The following is a 27,457-nucleotide window of genomic DNA, read 5'->3' on the forward strand; positions in this document are numbered from 1 at the left end:
AGCTAGTTTTAACAAGCAAAGACTAAATAGAACTAGATTAGCCATAGACACAAACATCCTGATATGACTGGAATTTTTTGTGTCATTGTAAATAAAAACCCAAGGTAAACTGCTCATAAAGGCCAGATTCATTGAGGGAAAGGGCAATTCAGATTTTTCATTTTACCCAGAGGTAAGACCTTCATTTCTTGTTTCCTTAGTGAGAGAAAAGGGGTTGCCATTTTCAGATATGAAAATCAAAGGACTAAGTGTAAAAAGGGGTCTTATGCCTGCCTCAGGTTAGGAGAGGCATCTGTTTGGTGGAATCTTCCACTGGCTAAGTAAGACTCCGTTAGGTAAAGGTGATTTTTAAACAATACAGACTAAGATGCTACCGATACAGCAGAATATGATACTTCCAGAAAGAATCTGGAGTCTGGCAGAGAACCACACCTAAAGAAACATCTGGTATTTGTGTAGTCTCTGAATGTTCCTTGCCTGAATTTGTCTGCATGAAGTCAAATAGAGCCTTGCTAAAAGTTCTTCTACCTGACTCATATATAAGTTTTAAAAAGGTATAAACAGTTGAAAACATCAAAATTATTTCTGTTAAAATTCCTTTGCATGCACTCCTTGATCTGAAAGTGTGATTTGAAAGGTTTCTTTCCTTTAATATTTCAATAGTGTTTCTTCAACAACTGAGATTCAGTTGTGGAAACAAAGGAACATGATTGCCTAGAAATCTGTCAGAGCCAGAAAGGCAGTATATGGGAAAAGAAATTGAAAACAAGTACAATTAACTGCTCTAGCATTTATTACTTACATTGAATTTAATTATGAATATTAACTTTCAGATATTTGCAGCAGTATAAGGGATTTATGTGTATATGATGAGTTCTGCAAGGTTCTGGGTGGACTCAGCTCCTTGTGGCATTTAAGATATTGTTTGTAATCCAAGCTTCTCTTAGAGTATGTTCTGCACACCATAGCATCAACTCCAAGCTCTGTAGAAGCCTCATGAAGAAATTAATTTTAATCAATAATGTCAATATTTCTACTGTCTCCGGGCAGTAATTGTTTCAGTGGTATAATTCCATGAAAATGATGATAAATGGGTTCTGTCTTTCAAAAGGAAGCTTACATGCTTACTGTTTAAATTACTTTAGTAGCATATATGACCAGATAGTAACAGAGTGATTAAGATTTAAATGATATTCAGTTAGTCATATCAGAGAAAATAAAATTCTGATTTCCTGGCAATTCTTCTGACTACTTGGTAAGTACCCAGGCAGGGACAGAATCTGAGTGATTACTGTCAGAAAAGGCTCTGTACAGATTTTATGTCATATAAGTCACATGTACACTGTTTATAGGAAAGTAATTGAACCCTGACCTGCAAACACAGTAATCATAGAATCAACTATTCTTAGTTAGGGTTGGAAAGAACCTTAAGATCATCTAGTGCCAAGCCCCCTGCCATGGGCAAGGTCACCTCACACTAAACCATGCCACCCAAGGCTCTGTCCAGCCTGGCCTTGAACACTGCCAGGGATGGAGCAATCCAGTCCAGTGCCTCATCACCCTCACAGTAAAAACTTCCTTCTTATATCCAATCTAAACTTCCCCTGTTTAAGTTTTAACCTGTTGCCCCTTGTCCTATCACTACAGTCCCTAATGAAGAGTCCCTCCCCAGCATCCTTGTAGGCCCCCTTCAGATACGAGAAGGCTGCTATGAGGTCTCCACGCAGCCTGCTCTTCTCCAGGCTGAACAGCCCTAACTTTCTCAGCCTATCTTCATATTAGATTTAGAAGGCAAAATTACAGGAGGGATTCCCAAGTGTCCTTATGAACTCAGCAAGCACCCTGGCTGGGTTTGCTTCCAGGCTGAGCCTCCTCCAGCAGAAGTCAGCCATACATCAGATATTTGGAAATAGGTTGCATAATTTCAGATTATTTTTGAGAATTTCTTGTTCATGTGAAAAGTTATTTCAAATTTGGTGCAAAAAATACAGAAATTCATATCTCTTTTCATAAGGTTCAGCAGTCTTATCTTGTCTTTGTCAAAACCCCTCTAGTATTTTAAAAAGTGTGAATGGGGCACAGGAGATGGAAAACTGAAAACTAAAGGCTGGAAGAGACCATGTAAAAACACACGAAATATCATAAAAATAAGTGACCAAAAGTGAAACTCATTTTTGCCATTGGCCAGAGGAAAGAATAGTATCTCAATTCCATGCAAAAGAATAGTATCTCATTGAGGTAGTGAAGAACCAATTGAATGAAGCTCCTCCACTTGGGAAAGACCACAGAAAGAGAAAAACAAAACATAACAATGATATTTAATTCATTAAAGTGTTACACACAGTTGTTTTGAAGTTCTCACTGTAACTATTTAAGTCCAAAACTTTGATGTAAAGGTTGATTATATGAGAGCTCAATTTTTAATAAAAAATGATCACATTATAGTTCTATTAGTAGTCTGTACCACTCTACAATGTACTACATCTACAATGTGATACTCTACAAACATGAGTTATACTGTGCAACGCATACTCTTTTATAACATCTATAGTTTATCTATTTATCCTTTATAATTTCATAGAGTTTAAACTCTGAGGAATTATCTAGTATTCTAATTTCACAACAAGTTTCATCTAAGTAAGCCATACTGAGCCCAATAATTGTAGTTAACATATGTCAGCCTCAGAAGACACTTATTTTCAACCCACACCTAGGACAATGGCAGAGAAATAGAATGAAAGATACTCAGAGAACACAAGCAAATGTAGAAGGAAATTAAAAAAACACCTATCCACACACAAAAAATAAAGGCAGTTGTCAGCTGTAATTGGGATCAACTGGTAGCAACTCCATTAATTAAGAGATGGTTCCCTGATGCTGTGATAAATCAAAGAGAATTTGATTTAGATTGATCTGCAAAATTTCTGTTTCACTTTGACTAGTGCCATATCATTCAGCTTTCATAATTCAAATGGCCCATCAGGGAAACAGTCTCTGGAAGGAAGAGCACGTGTGCATGCAATTTCATTCTGTAAATCATCATGTACAAAGTACTAATGTTAAGACTGCAGCAGCTGGACTATTAAGCTTTTTTTTTCTGTTTCATATACACTTTTTTTTTTTAAGGGAAGCAAATTTAAGCTATTTTCTTTCAAATAGCTTAAAAGGAGGAATCCTAATTTTACTTAACCTGTCAAAACAGGAATAAGCAAATCAAGCAGATGGTGTCATTTCAGTTAGTAAACAACAACGGAAAAATGTCTTTTTGCACAAAACACTAGGTAGATCAGGGTGTGCATTTTTACACTGTATACTGCAGTGTTAATACTTTTGAGTTAAGCATGTATCATTCCCGTAAAATACAAGGGGAGAGTTAACCACTGTTGTGGGTTATAAAAACTACTACTTATCAGTGAAACATGTCCACAATGCAATAAAAAAAATATGTTTTCTGCAGGATATCAACAGGCATTTGTCATGTTTGGTAACTTTGTCAAGTTTCTATTATTAAATGCTTGGCACTAGAGATATTTATGGTGCCAAAAATCTTCCAGGAAGAACAGTATGTCTAGAGAGATTTTTTAAATTCTTCTGGAATGAAGGGAAGGCTTTTTGTTCAACTCTCTATAATTACACAGCCACAAGCAAAAATTATGTTTGAAAGTATTCATTCCAAACAGAGAGAATTTTAGAAATGTGCAGCAACTGAGACAAAATTTTATAGGAGAAATATAAAGGTAACTTCAACTAGAGCTGTCATTAGTGTGTTGGTTAGCATACCATATTAATAGACATACTCCAATTATCTCCCTTGAATGATAATAAGCCAGCTAGATATAACTCAAACAGGTGTCTAATGAGCCATAGGCAAATCTCATTAGCCTGTGATACTTACAGAAATAACGAGTAGCCCTGATTCATGTAGTGGATTGCCTTGCACAATATGTTTTCTTTCAAGCCATGTTAGTGGACATAAATCAGAGGTGTATGAATGCTCAGAGGCCCACTTTTGGATTTGTACTAACAAGTATTAACAACCCTTCTGACTTGTCAGTGCCATTATTTTAATGTAAACAGCAGTTTTACAGAAAAGGAGCAGACATGGTTAATGTAAACAAAATAAATATATGTATATATGTTTATATATATATAAAAGTCAAACTTTTCAAAAGGACTGACTAAATACAGTTAAATAAAGTATGCTACTTTTCTGAAGTTATCTATCTGTAAGTGAAAATAACAACATGGCGAAGAATATAGGTGATTTCTTAAAGGACATATTCTACGTATTCTACTGACCAAAAATTGTGGCAGAAGAAAGGAAAATTGTTTTATCGGAACAGTGACATTTTCTTCCCTCCTTCCCCAATTTATCTTAAAAAAAAGTCTCTTAAAAAAATAATTTAGAAGTATCAGAAACCATAGATAAGTCCCCTAGCCTTCAGTTTATTCTGAGCATTGCTCATCTGTTGTTATGGATTATAACAGACAGACTGAATTGCTGTGTTTTAGGTTGTCTAAGTAAAGGCAAATCTCCATAAACGCAAAGGCCCCGGTGAGGCTCGGAGGAGCAGCATCAGGCAGAGCAACTTGAGTAACCAAACCATCTAAAAGGGGCTCATGGGATTGTCCATTCCCCAAAGCCACTGGTGAGACCAGTCAAAACCCAGGTGTGAAACCCGCCAAGATAAGCCAGTGAAAGAAACTATCCTCTGAACCTCAAGAAAGCTGAAGAGGCTATTGCCTGCAGGGGTAGGAGTCCTTGTGGGACAACACCTTCCCAGATGTGAGACAAGCTGTGCCATTCATTTTATGTGAGAACCAGCAAAGGTTCTGCCTTTGGTGTGTGATGGTTGGTGTGGCCTGCTGTGTACACATGTGTGTCCTCCCACACTGAATACAAGTACTGAGAGGAAAAAAATAAGTTCTGTGATTCTAAGTTAAAGCCTGCACAGCTAATTCAGGAGGGAAAATAAAATAAAGTAAAATAATAAAATAACATAAAATAAAATAAATAAAATAAAATAGTAATATGCTGTGTAGAAATAGAATTTTCTAATTTTGGGTCTAATATAAATATTTATATGGTCTCTTTTCTTCAGTATTTTTCCATATTTATATCTCCTATCAAGAGTAGCCCTTGAAGTTTATTCATTAATGCTTTATTGAGAACTTCACAGGCATTTTTATGGAGGGAAGTTATTAATTTATATAATATGTATGAGAAAGTAAGCATTTTGAACTCAATGTAAATACAGAGACATTACTTTTAATTCTTTCCTTTACTAAAAAAAACCCCACCCAAACAACCTGTAAAGAAATGCATCTGAAAAGGCCTCTTCAAAAGGCAAATAGACATCTGAGAAGCCGGAAAAAAGATGCAGCAGAATAGAAACTGCCATGAAAATCAGAACACTGAGAGGTCTGGCCACACTAAGGACCAGGACGTTGCATTCAGGAAAGTGAGAAACAGAGCAAACTTCAAAATTCGAAGCAGAGAAATAGGTGGCAAAGAAAAGGTTTCATGATATCGAAAGTCCCCCACAGATACATGTTTGAAGTTTTCTCATCAATTCTGTTTTGATATCAGCTCTGGTATTTACTTCAATTTGTAGATAAGCAAACAGATAAGCAAATAAGCAGCTAACCTGATGCAGAGCACCAATAATTTTTCGTGCTTCTTGGTACACTGTCTCAGCACTCCAGTGACCATTGATGTTTTTGAGGGCTCGGGCCATGCGGTTGTGCTCTCTCAGCCATAGTGTGTGCATAGCTGCCAGCGATGTGACCTCACTGGAGCGGCTGTCCCCAGCCATAAAGCATTCAATCCTCTCACCTTCACTTGCATTCAAATCTTGTGCACAAGGTGATGGGATGTGGTCTGTAAAAGGAAGGTATTCCCGATGGTTATCGTAATATTTATCATTTACTTTAAGAAGGCCTTCTTTGCTTGTTAAATTCCTCAGTTTGTTTTCAGCAGCAGGGGTACTGCCATAAACAGTAGAAGCATCAAGGAAAGAAGTTAAGCCATTGATCTGTTGTCTTGGATTTAGTGCTGACAGATTTCCAAAGAGAATACTGTGATCACCAGTGCCACATGCAGCAGATGAGCGGTAGAAGGGCAGGCAATCCATCCCTGTGGATAATGTATCATTGGTGGTCACCTGCATTGAAAAAAAAAAGAATATTTTCTGACATGAAAATAACAGCTGTGGATGTTAAATTAAATCTTGTGTAAATATTTTCATCACTTCTTTTCAGTTGTTCAGATCTCAACTACTGGAATGAGATATTCTAAACTTGTAGAGATTGTTTTCTTTCAGATCTAAGCAGAGATGATTCAACCTTTTAAAGCAAAGACAAATGAAAACCAAAACATTTACTCTGTCAATGAGCCATAACTGCCTGTCAGTTCCAAGAGTTTAAAAAAGATTAACCTCAATTAAAAAGGTGATAACAATCATGAGTATGAGTTTCAAGGAATATAAATCTAGGGTTTTCTTATCAATTCATCAGATAACACTTAACAAAGCTGCTGAAATATCCCAGAAAAAAAAATCTTCAAAAATTTAACTAAGAGAAAATAAATATTTTGTACAGACACCTGAGATAACCCTTTTTATTATCTCTGCTTGATTTTAATTTTTTGAATCTCTTTGAGAAAAGACAGCAAATACTGCATACGTTAGAAAAAAATTGTGCAATTTCTTCTTCATTCTTGTAAATAACGTAAAGATCAGTCTGTGAAGATAGAAGTCATTAAATTGGGGTTAAAAGTAACAAGGAATCTTTGGAATGGCATTCAAGAGCTTCATACAATAACATCTTAAACTCATTTATTATATCAAGTAAAATTTTCTTACTACTGAAAACTCATGTCAGTAGGGATTGATACCAATGAAACATTTAAGAAAGCGTTTAATTTGTTTTTTTAATTTTGTTTGGGGAAGAAATTCTTCCAATATTTATTCACTGCCTAGGTTTGGACAAATCAAAATTGGTTATTTTTGAAGGAAATATGCAACTTTTTTTCTTCCTTTCACTGCTGAAATCACTAATTTCTCTGCTTTGTGTTTTCTATTTAACATTTGTCTTTCTTATTAAATCTCTTGCTATTAGTGTGGCTTCTTTCTCCCTTCAGATGGTAAAGTAAGCAGGAAGCTCATCTCATACAACAAATACCTGTACTAGACAGCCACAGCACTGTACGTATTTGTCTCCAGCTCCTAGTTACCAGTGAAGTCTGGGTACAAACTGGAACACAAGAGGTTCCACTTAAACTTGAGAAGAAACTTCTTCTCAGTGAGGGTGACAGAACACTGGAACCCGCTGCCCAGGGAGGTTGTGGAGTCTCCTTCCCTGGAGACATTCAAAACCCGCCTGGACACATTCCTGTGTAACATTATCTAGGTGTTCCTGCTCTGGCAGAGGGATTGGACTAGATGATCTTTTGAGGTCCCTTCCAATCTCTAGCATACTGTGATACTGTGATACTGTGAATTCAGGTATCATTGGGAAAAAAATGTATGAGACACCTTTAAGTTGTTAAACAGCAAGGTTCACAGCAAAACATATCGGCAGTGAATGAAGTTCATACTGAATAATTTTTAGTTAACTGTCTCTGCAATTTCAGTTCAAACCATTCTGTGCCGCAGTGGAGAAAAACAGCAGTAATGAACATTAAGAGACCTGCATAATGCAGTTCTTTCCCTTTTCATGGAATAAGTAGTGTGCAGCCAGCAGCTGAATGGGCAGATGAGAGGTTCCTTATATTATTATTATTCAAATGCATAAAAAACAATGTGAGAAAAAAAAAGATCCCTTTCTGCTGAAATGGGTACAGAATCACTTCCCCCTTCACCCCCCCTCCCCCAACCTAATGAATAATATTGATTAAAAAAAAATAATCATATGACTCCTTTCTTTGACTTGCATAATTTTAGAGGAAAAAATGTCACAGTAAAACTCTCTCTGGACACAATAGTTTTCCTAGTTTAGCTGCACACTGAATTAACCTGCTGTTATATGTGCACAGTCAAACCTGCACATGGTGGAAGTCTTTTATGTGTAGAACAATGATAGGCACTAATTGTTTCAGTGTACCGCAATGTCTGAACTGTTATTTCAGTTGAAGAAAAATCTTTCTTATTGTGAACTTGTTCTACAGGAAATGACCTTGTCAAAGGACTTTTGCTGTAGAGTTTAAAGAAAATGTAGCTTATGGTTTATGAAAGTTTGCCAGTAAGGAAAACACAAATCTTTATTTGTGGACATGAAGCTAGGAAGAGAGTCAATGACCCCATCTGACAGTGAACTGCTCCTTGTGAAACATAAGAAAAAGGCAGGGGCTCACCTTGCTGGTTGGTTGGCACACACAGTGATCCATTTGCAGCTGAGACAGTAACCTGTCTTGTTACATGTCACCTTTTACAAATCACCTCACTTTTTTGTAGCTCTTTTTCTTTTTTTACCTGAACTGTCTGTAAGCTTTTCAGGATTGTATCTTACTAAGTGTATGCGCTGTGTCTAACTTATAGTCAGCAATGTAATTAGTAGTGAATGAAGTCAGTAGCTCTCCTATGAAAGTTTTTATAATGCTTTATTATGTCTCAGCTCTGACCCAATGTAATCATCTGGGGAATGACAGGTTATCTCCACAACCCTGTTTCATGTGTCAGGCTGCTGTAAAAGAAGTATAAACTAAAGCTAGTGATTTTTTTTTTTTTTTTTTTTTTTTTTACCTTATGTGATTCTGAAAAGATAGAGAAAAGGAATGTTAAAGCTCTACCAGAAGCTACAGGCTTGATGTGAGAACCACCGAGTGAAATTTTATAGCTTTTATCTTGAAAATGTTCAGAATAGAAAATCATAATTGTTCCCGCTAACCTATGAATCATTTACCTACACTTATTATTGATATTAATGCACAACCACAATTTTCAGTCCTTCATTGAATTGCACTGACTCAGAACATTTTCCACACAGCTTCCCTAACCTGCATACTCAGGAGTTTCCTCTCCCTGGTGAAACTGGCCGAGAGGGCATACAGCTGTAAGCACAGCTGTCCTTCTCCATGGGTGGGCTGTCTCTTGGGTGCCACTGCTCTAGGAACACAGCAAGAGTGCAAACTGGAGCCTCTGTGTTTACATTGTGGATAATATGTTATTGATTTCACTCTCTTTGGAAGCCAGGCACAATTTCTTCATATAAAAAATGAATGTATAAAGCTAACTGTGGCAGTTTTCCAAACATTTAATAGGTGGAGATTGGTTTTAATTAAGATTTCAGGAAGAAGATCAGTTCCAGGGGGTAACAGCATTTTGTTTCACTGTTAAATAAATAGTTTCTCTGGTCATACTAATAACTAACCTCTCTTTTTTTTTTCTTTTTTTTCTTTCTTTCTTTCTTTAAGTACAATGTCTATTCTTTGTCTTTGACCAAAAAAAAAAAAAAGTCAGAAAATACTAGACATATAATAAAAGCAAAAGAACAACCATGTTCACATCTGTCCCTCTAAGGTGTGAATAACAAAATAACAACAAATTGGAGCTGAAAAATGCATGGGACTGTGATCACGTAATGAATCCACAAGTTGGGTAATCTGCCTAATAATCTCAGGGTTGTGTCTGAACTTTTATATATCCACACACTATGGCCATTCTGACTATGAAACTCTAACTCCCAGCAGTAGGCATGTGTATGCTTTGACCTTCTTTGTCTCCTAGGCTACATTTCAGTGCTAAATTTCATATATGTATGCATAACTTGCCTTTAAGAACATCCTTGAAACACACTCTGTGATGAATCTCTTCACAGCTCCCTTGTTTAGAGCACTGAAGGATGCACTTTTGGATCTAAACCACGGTAATCTGTGCAGCTTCTTTCTCCCTGCACCATAATGCCTCCACCTTAATGCTAGCCTTGGAGTGCTTTATTAAAGAACCCTTAAATTGTCTCTTTTTTAAGCAGGTAGGATTTCTAGGCTTGAACTAGTCAGGGTTCAGTGATTAGACTTCTATGGTCCCTGTGATTCACATTTGATTGAAGTTATGGTCAACAGTATGAGACTTTTCAATTTAAAAATTCATTTAGTAATAAGAAATGTGGAGGCTTTGTATATAAAGATTAATATTAAATGTGTCATTTCAAAGAATACGTCATTAACATATAAACATAAGCTTTTGAAGACTTTTGCAGTTTTATATCTACAGCAAACTGACTTTTTTAAAAAAGGAGTCAATACACAGCTATATTGTGCCATATGGATATGATGTCTCCTTCATCATATCTTAGGAAGCACTGCTGGTCAGATTCTGAACTTCTGCCCTAACCTCTCTTGGTAAGACTTTGGGAATGGGAATGTTTCTAAAGCTACTACTTAATAGCATAAACAGAATAATTCTTTCCTTACCCCAGATGGAAATTTAAGACATAGTAAACTAGAGATTTTTGTCAGAACTATAGAAAACTCATTGTAATTAGGAGTATTGTGGCCAAATCAGGTTAGCCGGTCACTGAGAGTCCTGAGACTAATTCTTTAAGAAGCCTGTGCTCTTTTTGAATGCTCTGAAGTTCTGTTTGCAAACTTGCAAAAGTTCATATTTCCTTGGTGAGAGAGACTAGCTTTACCTGCCTGAGGTAAAATTGCAGGCAGTCATTAATTTCACTTACCCTTCCCCATGGTTTATATTCTTTTATCAAATGAATATGAGCCATCTTTCAACATAAGACCTGATTTGGTTCACATTGCAGTTAGCCAAGTATTTTTCTTTATGTTTAATGGAAGTGGAATGAAGCACTTAAGAGAAACTGGGACTGTGGCATGGTTATCAGTTATGGTTGTTGAGGGGAAAAAAGTTTTTTATTCCGATAGAACTTATTCCTTACATTGGCTTTAGTGCATAGAGAAACTGGTCAATAATGAAGGTTGAACCCTAAGGAAAGTAATTCAGGTTGCTCTGAATAGAGATAGGAGCATCAGTCCAAGGGCTGTAATGTGCATGGGGTCTCCTGTAGCATGAGACAAACAGGCTGCACTCTGGGGAAAAAAAACACAACTGATTGCTACTGATTTTTTTTTGGTGAAATACTGTATGCTTTTAAATCAATCAGACAAGAATACAGGAACCTATATTTATACCAATTTATGTTTCTTCTAACCCTCTTACAAGCTTTGAATTCATGTTTTCCACCCACTCACAGCAAAGAGGTGATGTAGGTAAGTTTCAGCAACTCCCTGAAGATCATTTTATACATACGTTGAAAAGATAACTTTCTTCAAAAGTTTGCATCAGCTGCTGGAAATATCTTTCCTTTCACTGAGTAAAGTTAAGATCCTTTCACTTTATCTGGCTGGTAATTTAAAACCAGAATTATTTATGACTACTTCCCTATTATCTCCAGTAGAACTCAAAACTTTAAAGAATGAGAATAATAATGTTGTGGGGAACTAGAAAGGTTTCTCTGCAACATAAACCTGAGAGGTAGAAAAATTTGATGTTTTACTAAGTACCTTAGCTATGGTTTGTTATCTCTACGAATCAATTTAAATATCTATCTGTTTTATGTAATAGCTGTATTGGGTTTCCATTTTTCTGCCACTGTGTGCTCTAGTATTTCTGGATGATCTACCAACTTCCTTTATAACTAATTCAGTGTATGTGTATCACTAATGTGTTTTACTTTACTCACCTCTTTAAAGCCTTAAATTTATCTTGAAGAAATTAATTTAGAATCTTACCTTTATTGGAAAACATGGGTTTTGTTTTTCGCATGTTGTCTGGCATTCCATTCCGTTTAGGAAGGTGGTTCTACTTGTGCTTTGGGGCGTGAATGCAATGTCATGGTCTATGTATTGTCCCCATACCATAATAATATCAGAGTACATGTTATCTTCAGTAACAGCCTCATTAGACGCGTGAATGATTGTTTTTGTCACTTCACGAACCTGGGAAAAGAACAAATTTACCTTGGGTGCCAAGCAGTATTTACTTCTTAGAAAATGCTAAAATACAAAAAAGAGGGTAAAGTATAAAAGCTATCTTTTTATTGTTATTATTATTTTTTGCCTTAGAATATTTTATATTGTAGAGTACTTTTAATGCTTTGCCCAAAGACAAAACTGAAAAAAAAACAACAATGAGAATAACCCCAACCTCTGACAGACTTATTTCTGTTCAGGAGCTGAGATTCCAGTGCCACAAGGAGGTTCAAAGATGTTTCAGCTGAGTTTTTCTCTATATATTCCAAATGAGCAGTGTATCTTTGATCTGTTCCTTTCCAGAGAATTTTGAAAACCACACATTTCTTTTAGACTGCCCAAATTTTCTTTCTTTTTGTTCTGTTTTCTGCTCCTTTAACAAATGGATTCTCTTTGCTGGGCAACCTCAAATCACTGTGGATACACAGAGGCTCTGGGCTGCTCTGTACTTAAATGGAGCAGCTTATGCAGCACAGGAGACAAGCGGGTTGCAAATATGTGGTAGCTGAGAGCTCTGCTTCATTTTCCCTGGCAAGGAGAAGCCAAAACATATTTCTGAGACACTTCTGTGAAAGCTGAATAGAGATACAGATGTTCTGAGGGGGAACATATGAAGGCACCTATGCTACATGTCCAGCCTATACTAATAACCAAACAAAACCATTAAAGCAAAATCAGGAGTCAGTTTGCAATGATTAGGGAAATATTACTCACAGATTCCTCCCTCATGATGCAAAATATTCCCTTGCATACAGCAGCTGCCTTAGAAGTCAAGCAACCGAGAGGAAAGCACATAAAAGAGAGCCAAAGAGCGTGCAATGAATACAAGGGCTATATAATGAATGTATAAGGCAGGTGCTGTTAAACAGAATTGGTAGAGACAAGAGGTAATATGGGACTTGTTAGGAACATCAGACTTTATATTGAAATAGTCAAGAGCAGTGATATACACACCTCATCAGGAATAAGTCTTTATATCAGTATCTTAATATCTTTGGTGACCACAAAGCACAAACTTTTTTTTCTTGCAGTTAGTAAGATTTTCTTATTGCCATTAACTTGCACAGCTATGCTGTGTTCTAATATTGCTTTATAGTAATCCTCACACTTATCTCTCACCTTCTTATCATTTTCATGTTGCTTTTTAAAGGATATATTTGGCTAGCTAAAAGTACAACAAAAGACAATTACATAAATGAGGAAAACCATCTATTGCACTAGTTTTATCCTATCTTACTTCAAAATAAAGCAGAGAACTTTGCTGATGGTCAGATATGATCAGATTTGGTATGGTCATATAGTTTTGTTTTAGTGTGTCTTACTTCATAAGTATGTACCCTAACAAATCTAGAAAAAGACAGCTTGTACAATCTACTGGAAATTTATGTGTGTAAATGTCAGGCTTTCATCTTTAAGTGCTAAATTTTGCAGCTTAGAGACACTGTTATTTAATTAATATCATGAGTTGCAGGTGACATTAACACTAAATTCTCTTGCTTATCCTTTATTAAATATATGGTGGTTAAAATAACAAAATTCTGGGTCTATTAAAAGTCAGGTTTTAAAGCCATGATGACAAACTAGAAATAGAAAATCCAGCCCAAATCACTGTACACTACAGTGGGGAATTTTTCACCCAGTCCTCTATGCAAACATTTTTTGTTCAAAGTTTCCTCTGTTGCAGCTCTCCTACTTTTTAAGTATATGAGCTGCTAAAATCCACAAATTTTGCAATAATTTCTTAGCCTGGTAATGTGGGTGAAATCAACATAAAAATATATGTTATGATTTGACAGTAATACTTGTTAAGTTAGGGTACACTGACGTAGGAGAAATGGTATACATGTGTACATAGATATGCATGCTAGCATGCCTATCTGCTTTATATTTATTTAACACCCAACCCTGTTTTGCCCATCCTCCTTCCCTGAATAAAAGCACCATTATTAAAACAAAGAATCATAAGATCACTGGAAAGTCTAGGCTGGTGAAGACCTCATGGTGCAGCTTTCGGTTGAAAGCAGAGATTACATTTTCAGAGCCCCAGCAAGTCAGGTCTTGGGTATTTTCCATAAGGGATATCCCAGCAGTTGTCTAGGCAGCCTATTCCAACATTTAATTACTCTCACAACAAATTTTTTTTCTTGTATCAGACAAAATTTCTGGAGCAATTAGCGACTGTTGCCTCTTGCCATGTTGGTGTGCACCCCACCGAAGACCCCCCTCTTCTCTGTAACACCCTTTTCTGCATAAGAGGGCTGTAATTATGTCCCCCCTACACCACCTTTTCTCTATGCTGAACAATCACCTCCCCAGGTTTGCTGGCTGCCCTACATCTGGGGCAAACCAGAAGCTCATGCTCCATCTGCTCTCCACCACATTCCTTTTTGGCAGAGCTGCCCCTCAAGGCAGACTTTGCCCCCTTGCACTGCCCCACAGTGCAAATAATCTCATGGTGTATTTTCTAACCAAGGGTAGCTGGACTCCGTTGTATCGGATGCTGGGATCCCATCCTCGAGGTTGACTGAGCCCATCTTCATAGGCTGGTGGAAGCCACCTAGCCAAGGCTGTGTTGGATGCTCCCCATCTAGGATGTTCCCTGAGAAAAGAAAATAAACCAAACCTGGATATAAATTAAATAAATCTAATTAATATAAAATAAACATCAGCCACAGAGTAATACTCCATTGCAATAAGATGTTCATGTAGTAATCTTTGAAAAGGTAACGAATACTGTCTTCATGTATGCCAACATTAGTTCGACTCTAAAGGAAAACAAATTAAATTACTAATGAAATGTTACTATCTTCTGTTTATAATATAAGTTGGTCACCTTTCGAAGTCTTTGAAATACTTGCCCCAGTGATTTCCTGATAGTGTTCTCATACCCTATAAAGTCAGATATACTCAAATTTTTGCAATGTATCTAGTTGACTAAAATTGTAAAGTTAGCTACAAAGCACCAGAAATATTCCCAGGCAATCAGCAGAAATAGAGTGTTAAAACATACATTTATGTCTATTGGGATGCTAAAGAGGGAACAATTATTTTATTAATACTTCACTGATCTCTGGCACACTGAAGTGGCTCAATTTGCCAAGCTATATGGTACAGTAATACTCTAAATTATCCACAATAATTCACACTTGAACGTTGAAGTATGCTTTAATAAAGCATTCAAATTAGTTACAGTTGATTTGCCTTTATTGAAATTGCATAAAATACTGCACACAGTGTAGTGCTATTTCAGTCAATTAAAAATAATGAAATGTTAATTTAACTGCTTAACCAGTGATTTTGCTCCTGATTGCTTTTATATTTTATCAGATCATTGGAATGCTACTTTAGTAAAACCCTTCTCACATGCTTTTTTATTATTGCATTAAACATGTTAATGTCTTGGAATCTTGCTTGAGTTAAAAAGGTTTTTATCTAGGGCAGCTGACATAATGAGGTTTTGGTACCACACAGCTTTATAGAGTAGTCAAATTTGATTGCTACACATTCTGTATTTGGGAAATGAGACTTTTCATTCACTTGTGAAAAAGTGGAATTGCAAAATTTGGGTTTTGTTTTGGCTTCCTTAGAAGGAACCTGGAGATTTAAGATGCATTTCACTATCCAGACTTACGTATTTTAAATGCTATTTTAATGTCCTGCCCCTGGGTCAATCACAAGCAACCGGTGACGCAATAGCACAACAAGCGTCTAGGCGGGTTCTTAGAAGCGTTCAGTCATAAGCCCGCAGATGGTAGACTCGCGCCAGTGGCTCCTCAGCCAAGTGCACACACCAGGGGTATGAACCTGCGGTTACTCTCGCTTGTCTGTATGGCCGGATGAGTGTCTAAACAGTAGATGACAAGGTGCATGGGAAGCTGCAGATCCAACATTGCATGTACGCAGACCAGCACATGGGTAGCTCAAGTTAGCTCAGGAGTTGACAGTCGTGGTCGGACACTTCCTGATTGCCTAAGCAGCCTTTTTTTTTCCAACCAGATTTGGATATCTCACTTGCCCTTGGTCAGCGTGCTTGTAGTAAACGTGGTTAAAGCCCTTCCCAAATCTTTGCTCGAGAAGCCAAGCCATCAATCAATCAATCAATCAATGTCCTGCCTAGTTTCAGGTAGAAAGATGACTGCCATATGGCAATTTATTAAATGGATATTGTCATGTTTTACAGTCTGTGAGCTTCCATGGACATAACTTCTGTCAAACATGGAAGATTTCTGAAAAATAAGCCAGCTACTAAACCGAACAGCTTGTATTGAAGCAGCTATCCTAAAGGGAACATCTTAATTCCATGTTATAGTTAATGGATTTAGCTAGGACTGCTCATTCCTTCTACTAGATGAGCCATATTCATACCCCTAACTCTGATGGTACTAGAGCTTCAGAGTAAGCATCAGGTCCTCACCTGCTGAAATGATTAATGGAACAGCAGTGAAATAGAAATGCTGCAGATAAAATGCCACAGATAAAATGCGTTGTAGCTTCACAAATACTAGGCATACAAAAAGTAATCTAGTCATCTAAGCACCTGTCCACCAAGGCAGAGAGACAGACAACTCCTAGAAGCCATCCTGTCACCCCATCCTATTTCCCACTATTAGGAAAAGCCAAAGCTGCAGCCTTGCAGTAGACATATTACTACCCCTCAGAAAGCTAAGATTAGGTGAGGTTAATTGCACTGTGAGATTCCATTCCTTAAGCACCTGTAGCTCCTTCACCTTTTAACCCCTTTCATTGCACTACACACTAAAATCTACACAGATCAATGCTAGTTATCTGGGGTAAAAAATGATGAAAAATAGCTATCTGGCCATGCCTATCTCCTTTATACTTATTTTAAAATAATTCTGTGAATTTGTTTTGCTTATTATACACACCTATGTCTTCAGGCAGAAAGAAAAGTAAAATCTTTTGATACCTGTTACTAGTAAAAGTGGATAATGATATTGCTGCAAACCTCTGATGTCATGTTGACATCCTCTGTGAAGGCTGTGTTTATGTTATTCTGTAACACATTTGTTCTAGGAAGTTCACACTAAACCAAACTAATCTCAGAGCTGTGGAATAAATAATTTGTAATCTATCTGATCTGTCCCAAATATGTGAACTAACCAAGTAAAACATCTGTGAAGAATTTCCATGCTAACTGATCAATAGGTTCAAATACACTTTTTTAATAGGTAAACAATTAACTACACTGTGAATTTTGGTTTTAAACTGCAGCATTTGCTGATCTACAGAACAGTTGCACATTCCTACTGGGTGACAAAAATTACAGCATAAGTCCTGATATGTTTTCTATCTGAAAGTGGCAGCTGTAAAGCAAGGAAAAGTACAGACTGGTACTTCATTTAATGTTTGAGGTATTTGAAGCTGGTTCACACTGTAGAATATATTGTTTACATCATAGCATAATGGGCTTTTTAAGCTGACTTATTTCAGTAAAGCCTGAGGTATTTCAAGAGGCTCATGGAGTTTTACACTCACTGTTTTTTTTTTTCCTTTAAGCACCCTTAAACAGGTGTTTAAAGAGTCTGAAATGTCACCACATATGAGTGCTGGGTTTAAACACCAATTTGGTGTAAGCATAAAAGTATAAAAAGTAGAACACAGTGACTACAGACTAACCAGACTCAATGCATCATATTTGTCATACCCAGCTGAAATCCCTATTCACATCCTACTGTTGTCAGAGTCATTTAAGAGAAATAAGCTTTACCTTACCCATAGCAGATTGAATTTCTCTCCATCTCTGGAGAGACAGAGTACCGTTGCCATGCTGGCAAATTAAGAGCTTCAGACATGTGCCTGTGTTCAGCTGCATGAATCTTGGCCAATGTATTTAAGCCCTGATGGAGCCGTCAGTGAAAATATTATACTAGCTGTTAGCTCAGATTCCAAGCAACTCTGCAAGTCCCTGGGGGAAATTATGGACATCCACATAGTTAGATTTATAACATCAATGCATATCAGGCTGTGTCCTTTCAACAAAGAGCTGAGCCTATCATCAGGAATATTCCTTGCAAATGACTTGTGATGTAGCAAAACAGATTCATCTTATAAAGCCAGAATGGTGGAATAATAAAACTACATAATTTTACTTACGTAGTTCATTCACTATGTTGCAGAGTGCATTAAACTGTGCAACGCTAACAACTTTCCATTTACAGCTCTGTAGTCTTTCAGTTGTAAACACTACAGTCTGCCTTTCAGTTTGTGACCTTACGTATATGTATCCAAAGCCTGCTGAGAATAAATATTTTTTACCCTTGTATTCCTTGCCCTCCTTCTCAGTTTTAGACCCCCATTGCATTAGAGGATTCTAAAAATACAGTTACATCTGTTATGTTGGGTTTTGCAGGAAACAATTGCCACATATATTAGGTAACAAGATAATAGTAGTAAATAATAGTAATTCAGATAGAAAATAAACATATATTTATATAAAACCAAATGTATTCTCCAGAATTTTTATGTTCATGTTTGCTAAATATTAAGGTTGTAGGAAAATATGAAAATGAGATTTTCTTTTTGTTCCTTGTAAAGTAAAATAAATGCTAGGTTACTATTCAGCCTGTTTAATTTTTATAGAAAAAGACTGTATAGAATCAGTTCTCCTTAAATTTAAATTTCCTTACATAATATCAGAAGCCTTTATAGGGAAAGCCTGTCTGCAAATGCTAGTGTACCAAAGTTTAGATGAAGTGGTTCTTCCTCTGGGAGATTTCAAAAGCACCTCATTTAGAGATGTATGGATGCCAAATATAGCTGATTGAGGTTATCCTCCCTGCCCAGTTTTTCTAGAAAAAAGTAAACATCGCTTCTTGAGTTTAAAGAATAAGAAAGAAGTTTTCAGGGCACAATTCTTATATTACATACCTGTTATTGCAGGCACCAGTGATGAGTCGGTATTTATTAGCTACGCAATTGTCTGGACATTTTGGTGGCAACATATAAGGCAGACATCCAGAAATATTAGCAATTGTAGTAAGCAGATCAGCTGATAAAAGATCTGAAAGAAGAAACCAAATAAGCGATTTGCTCTACTGCTATATAGCTGCTATTGGAGAAAAGGCATCATTGTCAGGTACTACTTCAGGATCCCCTCTTTTCTTCCTAGGAAAGAGGACTTTGAGAGAAGTGTTGCAGGAAGCAGTCTTGGGGACTTAGAGGAAACAGAAGGTGAAAGGAGAGAGCTGTTTTTATTATCTAATGCAGAGAATAAGAAGATGAACCTTGATGAACTCAGAGATTTTTTGCCATTCAAAAGGACTGTAAACATCACATGCTGAAAGAAAATGGTAGTGTGAGCATCTAAGTGCACCCTCAGCAAGTTTGCCGATGACACCAAGCTGTGTGGTTTGGTTGATATGCTGGAGGGAAGGAATGCCATCCAGAGGGACCTTGACACGCTTGTGAGGTGGGCTGATGCCAACCTCATGAAGTTTAACCATGCCAAGTGCAAGGTCCTGCACCTGGGTTGGATCAATCCCAGGCACAGCTACAGACTGGGCAGAGAAGAGATTCAGAGCAGCCCTGCGGTGAAGGACTCGGGGGTGTTGGTTGATGAGAAAATGAACATGAGCAGGCAGTGTGCGCTCACAGCCCAGAAAGCCAACCGTATCCTGGGCTGCATCAAAAGGAGCGTGATCAGCAGGAAGAAGGAGGTGATCCTGCCCCTCTACTCTGCTCTTGTGAGACCTCACCTGGAGTATTGTGTACAGTTCTGATTTCCTCAACATAAAAAAAAAACATGGAACTGTTGGAACAAGTCCAGAGAAGGGCCATGAGGATGATCAGGGGACTGGAGCACCTCCCGTATGAAGACAGGCTGAGAAAGTTGGGGCTGTTCAGCCTGGAGAATAGAAGGCTGCGTGGAGACCTCATAGCAGCCTTCCGGTATCTGAAGGGGAGCTACAAGGATGCTGGGGAGGGACTCTTCATTAGGGACTGTAGTGACAGGACAAGGGGTAACGGGTTAAAACTTAAACAGGGGAAGTTTAGATTGGATATAAGGAGGAAATTCTTTCCTGTTAGGGTATTGAGGCACTGGAGTGGGTTGCCCAGGGAGGTTGTGAATGCTCCATCCCTGGCAGTGCTCAAGACCAGGTTGGACGAAGCCTTGGGTGATATGGTTTAGTGTGAGGTGTCCCTGCCTATGGTAGGGGGGGTGGAACTTGATGATCTTAAGGTCCTTTCCAACCCTAATGATTCTATGATTCTATGATTCTAAGACTTGCCCTTGTCTCCCCACTGGTCACCCAGTCCTACCACAATTCTGAAATAAACTGCTTTATTTTGAAACTGCATCAGAAGGGAAATAATTGTATCTCTGTGTGTGAATGTCTGTGTATATATAAATATATGCACACACACATATATGTATACTTTTAGTTCTACAGATGTCCCATTAGTTTAGTAAGCTACATTTCTGCAAGATAAAAATATAATAAACTGTGGACCTTGACATTTGTCTACAACACTAATGATTCCATATCTTGAAAAATAATGTCATAACACTAAGAGAATACACGTTATAATTATACAGTTCATGCTGCTGTAAATTACAGAATTAAATTACAGAAAACCAGCTCAGTGTTTCTGAATTTTTGAGCCTTCCAGACACTAAACAGGCATCTTCAAATTAATCTGTAATTAATAGCAACAAGAACTTTACTTTACTTAGACAATTATACATCATTGAATTTTTTTGGACTACCCCTCTTGCTTTCTCTATCTAACAGAAAACCCCAATATTTAAAATAGAAACAAAGTGGAAATAAATGTGCAACAGCAATGCATTATAAAATCAGTTTTAGAAATAAGAAAATATTTTCTTGAAAGAGGGATATTAATAAGGCCATCAATGTCCAGAGGAAGTCTATTTGAAAATGTCATAGATGGATAGAAATTGTATTATTTTATCTGTAGACCCTAGGCTCCAGATGCACTAAACCCAAAGTGCTAGCTCAGGTAGATATTTCACTGAAAACAGGAAGCTTGAAACACTGCAGACATGAAAGCTGGTTTATAGGCGATATAAATATACAATTATAAGTTCACAGGATTCCAGTGGCATAGTGCTGCTCTCCTCAACTATAGGAACACAGCCCACTCTCTAGCAAAGAAAAATGTGAACTACTGATTATGCGAGGTGCTTTTAGGAGCAAAAGAGAGGGCATCCTTGCCCCAGAGTGCAGACAAGATATGTACTCTTGCCAATGGTAAAATAAAAATGAATCTAACCTAACTTTAATCTAAAAGACAACATTCAGAAAATCAACAGGGGTTTTTGCCAGTGTCAGTGTACTATATTTACCAGTTGGATGCAATGAGCGTTTGTGCCTCTGGCAAACCTTTTGTTTCAGCACTTGAATTGACATTTCCATTCTTTCAGCTGCTTGGGAAATATCTTGACTCTCTTGTTGAGGAAATTTTGAGAAAGCCAGCAGCAAGGCAGGAGCTGATATTCCCCTTCCTTGGATATTTCTATAATTGAGACAAAAAAAAAAACCAGAAGGTTGTTTTTTTTTTTTTAATATATAACATTTTAGAACTTGTTTGTGGCTCTATTTTTCTGTGTTGGATATGTTCTGATTTTAAGATATATTTTGATTGAAGAGTATGCTGGGAAAGAATAGAAGGCTACTTTGTGACCTTGTTCTGCAAGGAAAATTCTGGAAAAGAAAGGGAATATATGGGGCATATACGCAGTGTTAAGATTGTGAGAAGCCTTAGGATGAGACAGAAACTGTTGGGATGGACAGAGATGGCAGAACAAAGTAGCTGGGAAGACCTTACTCAGGATAATACAAGACTCCTACTCTAGACACATTGAAGTGAGTATGTTTTGCTTTCATGCAACATTTAATATCAAATACAATCTCAGTCTTTGCAGGTAGATTCACAAATGCTTCAGCACTTAGGAGTTCATGAATTGCAGTTCATGATAGAGACATGTCTCCTGTCAGAGACTGTCCAGGCACCTGCCTTGCACTGACTAGTTATATATGGTATATATATTAGTTCTGGCAATTGGTTTAATAGGGCTTCGTTAGACAGTTATGTGGCTATATATGTTAGTTTACAGCCTGGCCTTACCTCTAACGTTAAGGAGCTCAGGTTTGATGAGATAACTTCTGTAACATAAACTTAAACAATAAATATATGAAAAATCCTTTTTACTGTGAGAGTAGTCAGATACTGCAATAGGCTGCCCAGAAAGGCTGTGAAGTCTCCATCTTTGGAGATACTCAAAGCCCAAATGGACTGAGAATAGTACTGGCCTAGATGGTTTCCAGATCTCTCTCAACTGCTCTGTGACTCACTATAAGATTTATTTTTTTACTCAGCATGGATTGTCTTACCACTGCCTTTTCATTGACAGAGGAGTCTTGAGAAAAGAGCATCAGGGAGAACTTCCTTTTTAACTGGAAGTCCCAAGTCCTAAACTGACTCTTGCAGCTTAGAAAAAAACACTCCAGTCTATTCCATTTCCAGACATGGCCACAGGTTGCAGACATCCCTGAGGCTGAATGGTTAAATTTTTTAGACTCCTGGCTAGTCATCTTGCAGCATTTTCATTCCTATAAGGAGATCACTCTCATAGCATAACTCAGTCACAAGGGAGCTTTCCTTAAGTTGTTCACTACCCACAGTTCAAGATAAATGTTTTATTTCCTTTCCTTTATCCTTTCATTACTTCTGGTTTAGATGGAAAGAGAAATGTGAAACTCACTTCAACAGTCCCATTTAAGGCAATAGGGGTTTGACACATGCCATAGGAATTGCTCCCACTTCACTCTGCACTAGAAAAAAGATTATTAATGTTCAAAACTAAAGTGTTCATAAAATTATAATTTCATGAGCCATGTTAATGGAATGTGCTGTGCTGCTTAGATCAGAAAAACATTCCTGTTTATTTTCATATTTCTTATTTTTCTCACATTTTAAGAGAGCAATTTATGTCCAATTTTAATGGACATATTATTAATGGACATATTTATTAATTTATATCATATATAAATTATGTCCAATTTATGTCCAATTAATGGAGCAATTTGCTCAACCCCTGACAGTGTTCAAGTCCAGGCTGGACAGAGCCTTGGGTGACAAGGTTTAGTGTGAAGTGGCCTTGCCCATGGCAGGGGGCTTGGAACTAGATGATCTTAAGGTCCTTTCCAACTCTAACTATTCTATGATTCTATGTGGTGGTAACACACAAGGTTATATTGATTCAGGTGATCATAAACATAATCCATATGTTTTCTCAAAGAATCAGACTGATCTCAAACTTCTCTGGTATGAAAGGTTTTTGCTGAATAAATCCTTCACTATTTTTTTTCTTTACCTTTTCAGTGCATAATGTGCAGCACAATCCACTAGACTAGAGCCCTTTTGGATAGCCTCAGTAATGCAGTTATCTTCAGTTTCTTCTCAGTAGGGGAAAAAAAGAAAAGAAAGAGGAATATGTTATTCAAAAATTTACATTTAAAACATATACAGGTTTGTAATATTAAGATATGTGTAATTTTTCCCTTTTAAAATGATCTCCATATTTTAGTGTTCATGAAACTAATGTTGTGGCTTCTGATCTTTCTGAAAGATCAGGTATGGGTAGTAAAACAATTCTTCCCTAATTTATTTGGCTTGAAAAGTTAGACTTTCCTTCTGTTTTTTCCAATATAAATCCAGCTGTGCACATGTTAAGTAGTACCAAACATAACAGGTCTATCTGAAACATTTTGTATATGCAATTAAGATTGTTAGGTTTCAGATGGATTTTTCATTAAAATGTCCTTGGACTGATAGCACAAATCCGAGCCTCCCTGTCACGGTTTAAACCTAGCCAGACAGCTTGTTCACTCATTCCCAGTGAGTGGTGCCGGGCTGGAAGAAATCGAGGCCCGTGTCCATCCCCCTCCGGGGGCTCTCACCTTCTCCGCTCCTGGAGGGATGGTGAGGAGAATCGAAAGAGTGCAACTCCCACGGGTTGAGACAAGAACAGTCCAGCAACCAGTGTACAACACAAATCACCACCGCTACCACCACCGACAACAATGATAAGAGAAAATAACAAGGGAAGAGAATACGATACCACCCACCGAGAAACAAGTCTGACCCAGAAGACTCCGTGTTCTTCCGGGTAACTCCCAGTTACCCCCCCCAGGCATGACGTGCTGTGGTATGGAATACCTCTTTGTCTAGCTTGTGTCAAGTGTCCTGTCTCTGCTTCCTCCTGGCTTCCCCTCCTCCCTGGCAGAGCATGAGCTTCACAAAGTCTTTAGTCAGGGTAAACATCACTTAGCAACAACCGAAAACATCGGTATTATCAGCACTGTTCCCAGGCTGAAAGTCAAAACACAACACTGCACCAGCTACCAAGAAGGAGAAAAATTGACTGCTACTGCTAAACGCAGGACACTCCCTCACAGGTAATATGAGCTGGCCTGAGCCACATGAAGAATTCAAGTCAATCTTCAGGTATAATTAATAAACTTTAAAACCTTCTGGGACCTGACAAATGCATGAAAGCCTTATTCTCATTTCTCCACATATGCTTGATGGAAAGATATATGTGAACCTAATGATAGCTCAGCTGTGTTATTTTTCATGGTCCTATCATGGAACACAGATCATTCCTCTTTTGTGTACATCTAGCTTTATATTAAATGAATCAGTCATATTTAAAGCCCAGCAGTTTATTTCTGTACTTTGTGGGATCACTCATTTTTTTCTTAGGCAATGACTCATAAATAATAATAGATCGCTAAGAACCATTTATGTGCAATTGCTCATCATTTATATACAGTGCAATTTTAGGTGACATATTTTACTGTAGTTCATGTTGTGCTATTTCTGTGATTTGTTTTTTGAATAGGTCTCTCAGCTCAAGGGACAATAATGTGTGATGAGGAGTAATCTTTTGTAGGCAAAATTCTAGTCCACTCTACTAAAGATCTTTTCAGCATCTAAGTATAGCAGTAGTTATTTCTGTTTTTTCTCTTTTTCACCTATGTGTGATAATGATTTGTTTAATGTTATACTTCAGATTTCTGTTACATCTAAAAACTTTTTTGGGACTATGTTAAAAACCAAGACTGATCCTTGTAGGCCATACAACAGCTAATTATTTTAGAAATTAATATTGGATTATTTTTAATAATCTTTGGAGGTTTATGTCCAAGAAATATATTATGCTCACAGTATTGTTCATCATGTGATAGTGATTCAGACTCTGATCTAATAAAGAAGGTCTACGTGCTATACTTGAATTCCATTGTCTCTTTCATTTTCTACTGAGAAGTATGATTTTGGTACCAATGCGATGTCTCAAAAATGTGGTTCTTACAGTAATAAACATAAACATTATCTTGCATTGTTCCCATCAGACCAAAAGACACTCACTATAAAAAAAACACCTATGCAGTGCATCTCTTCCGTTTATTTAGTCCATTCTATTTAGCCCATATATATTCATTTTGTTTTAACTAACATACTATATAACTTCATTTTAGGCCATGTCTTTCCAAACAATTAATGTGGAAGCTCTAACTAAAGAATCCACTACTGAATAATATGATTCCCTGTTTCACAGTGATGGTCCAAAAAAGATTTCCCATTGGAAGAAAGGACTTGGGGATTGTTTTTGTTTGTTTGTTTGGTTGGTTGGTTTTGTTTGCTTGTTTGTTTTACAATAGAAATTTATTTTATTTGAATTGTACACTAATTTCAGGTGAAAACTTTCCTAAGGAGCCGTATCACCATCCCTTTTGAATCATATCCAGCTATATAATTTAAGATAATCTAAAGGCTGAAATCCTGATTCTTCTTCATCTCTCCCTTTAATGTAAAATGGGTCTCTGAAGAATTGAAATTCTATCTAGTAACTCATATATCTTTAATTTATTAGATCTAACTAATTTAGATAAGAACAGATAGAAATAAAATAGCTCTCATGTTTAAAATGCTGAGTACATTGTTTGAACATAGGCATTACTGCAATCTGAGATGCTCTAAAATCAACCTGGTATCTGCAGGGTGCCAGAAAAGGGCCCATAGGAAACTTGTCCTCTCGTGGGCCAGCACAAGGGTGCCAGGTGGGACATCCTATAGCAAAGGAGTCTAGCTCAGGATGACTGAACGTAGTGATTGGCAGTCTGGGAAAGAAATCTAGCAGTCATGCTTGTAAACATGTCAGCTGACATGAATGTCGCTAAGAAAATAAAATCACTCCCAAAGAATACATAATCAAGATACATTATACATACAAATTTTTCCTTTGTGAATGAAGCTGCATTTTAAAACAAAACACCCATGGAATAATTCTCACATAAATTAGGTAGTGTATTTTGCACATAAAAAGAGATTAAGCTAAACTGCCATTGCTAAACTGCAGTGCTAGTGTATTTTTAGCTTAACAGTAGTAGTAGACAAAAGAAAATAACATGCATTTTTTTCCGTTACTTACCAAAGAGGATATCTTTGCCTAGCTGAAGGAAAGAAAAGAAAACAGCTGTGAAGGCTATAGCTGCTGAAAATCCCAAAATAATGAGCATTTTCATCTACAAGAAAGAAGAGATAACTGTTGACAAAGTACATACCTTCATCTTCTAATTATAAGACATACTATAAATAATTTCCTGCATATGGTAAAATTTACTTTAAAATTTGGTTTGTAGCTCCATGTTCAACTATGTTTTTGAAGTTCAAAATATTAATTTTTAGAAGCTGTAATTCAGTTTCTTTTTTTTCCTTCCTTATTACTTTTTCTCACTTTAAGAAACTTCTAGCCAAGGAAATACATCACTTTATTTTATAACACAATATGTTCTGACAATATTAACAACACTTTGCCTATATATTACAAAATCAGCAACATTTTACCATTCATTTTAAACTTCTCTGTGCGCTAACATGCTTTGACTGCAAATTAGTCATTGCACATGAGATAGTGAAACTGGCAGAACTAAAAATATCGATCAGACTCCTCTACACTCCTATATATATATAACTGTAGTATCAAGCACAATGAATATGCTCACATGGCTAATGTGAGCTACATTCTCTATTTCAGTACATGGATTTTCTGGTAGTTATTACAGCAGTGCAAATATATAAACTGTCCAATAGGTAACATTTTTCACATGTAATACGTTGATTGGAGATTGAAAGACTTAAAATATCTTTAGCTCTATAATCTATCAGCATGAAATAATTTTATAAATAAATAATATTATTCATAAATAATAATAACTCAACTCTAAAAATTCAGGGATGCAATATTGCCCATAGAAACTCAATATGAAAACAGCCATTCTTTTTACATTTCATGAGTTAATATGATGAATTTCTTTTGGAAAATGACAAGCAAAAGTTTTATAGTCTCACCTTTTGTCTGCTGAGGAGATTTTCTTCCACAGTTATGTACCTTACTGATGGCAGTAACTGCTCTGAAATATGAATGAG

General features: G+C 36.9%; 1 protein-coding gene across 1 annotated transcript in view; it reads right to left on the reverse strand.

Annotated features, from left to right (window-relative positions):
- The window catches only part of TPO (thyroid peroxidase), a 38,675-nt gene extending 12,087 nt beyond the window's left edge, over window positions 1-26,588 (reverse strand). The window contains exons 1-7 of the mRNA XM_062634608.1: window positions 26,460-26,588; window positions 23,340-23,421; window positions 21,309-21,478; window positions 18,869-19,001; window positions 14,450-14,579; window positions 11,741-11,947; window positions 5,649-6,164 (exon numbers count right to left, since the gene is read on the reverse strand). Of these exons, the coding sequence (XP_062490592.1) occupies window positions 5,649-6,164; window positions 11,741-11,947; window positions 14,450-14,579; window positions 18,869-19,001; window positions 21,309-21,478; window positions 23,340-23,421; window positions 26,460-26,553 (1,332 nt within the window). The 5' untranslated portion in view covers window positions 26,554-26,588. The remainder of the gene's footprint in view (window positions 1-5,648; window positions 6,165-11,740; window positions 11,948-14,449; window positions 14,580-18,868; window positions 19,002-21,308; window positions 21,479-23,339; window positions 23,422-26,459) is intronic.
- Between the last annotated feature and the right edge of the window lie 869 nt (window positions 26,589-27,457).

The sequence above is a fragment of the Pezoporus occidentalis genome, unplaced genomic scaffold (genome assembly GCF_034315485.1).
Source record: "Pezoporus occidentalis ecotype Australia unplaced genomic scaffold, CSIRO_AGI_Poc_V1 ctg43, whole genome shotgun sequence".
In the NCBI taxonomy this organism is placed as follows: domain Eukaryota; kingdom Metazoa; phylum Chordata; class Aves; order Psittaciformes; family Psittacidae; genus Pezoporus; species Pezoporus occidentalis.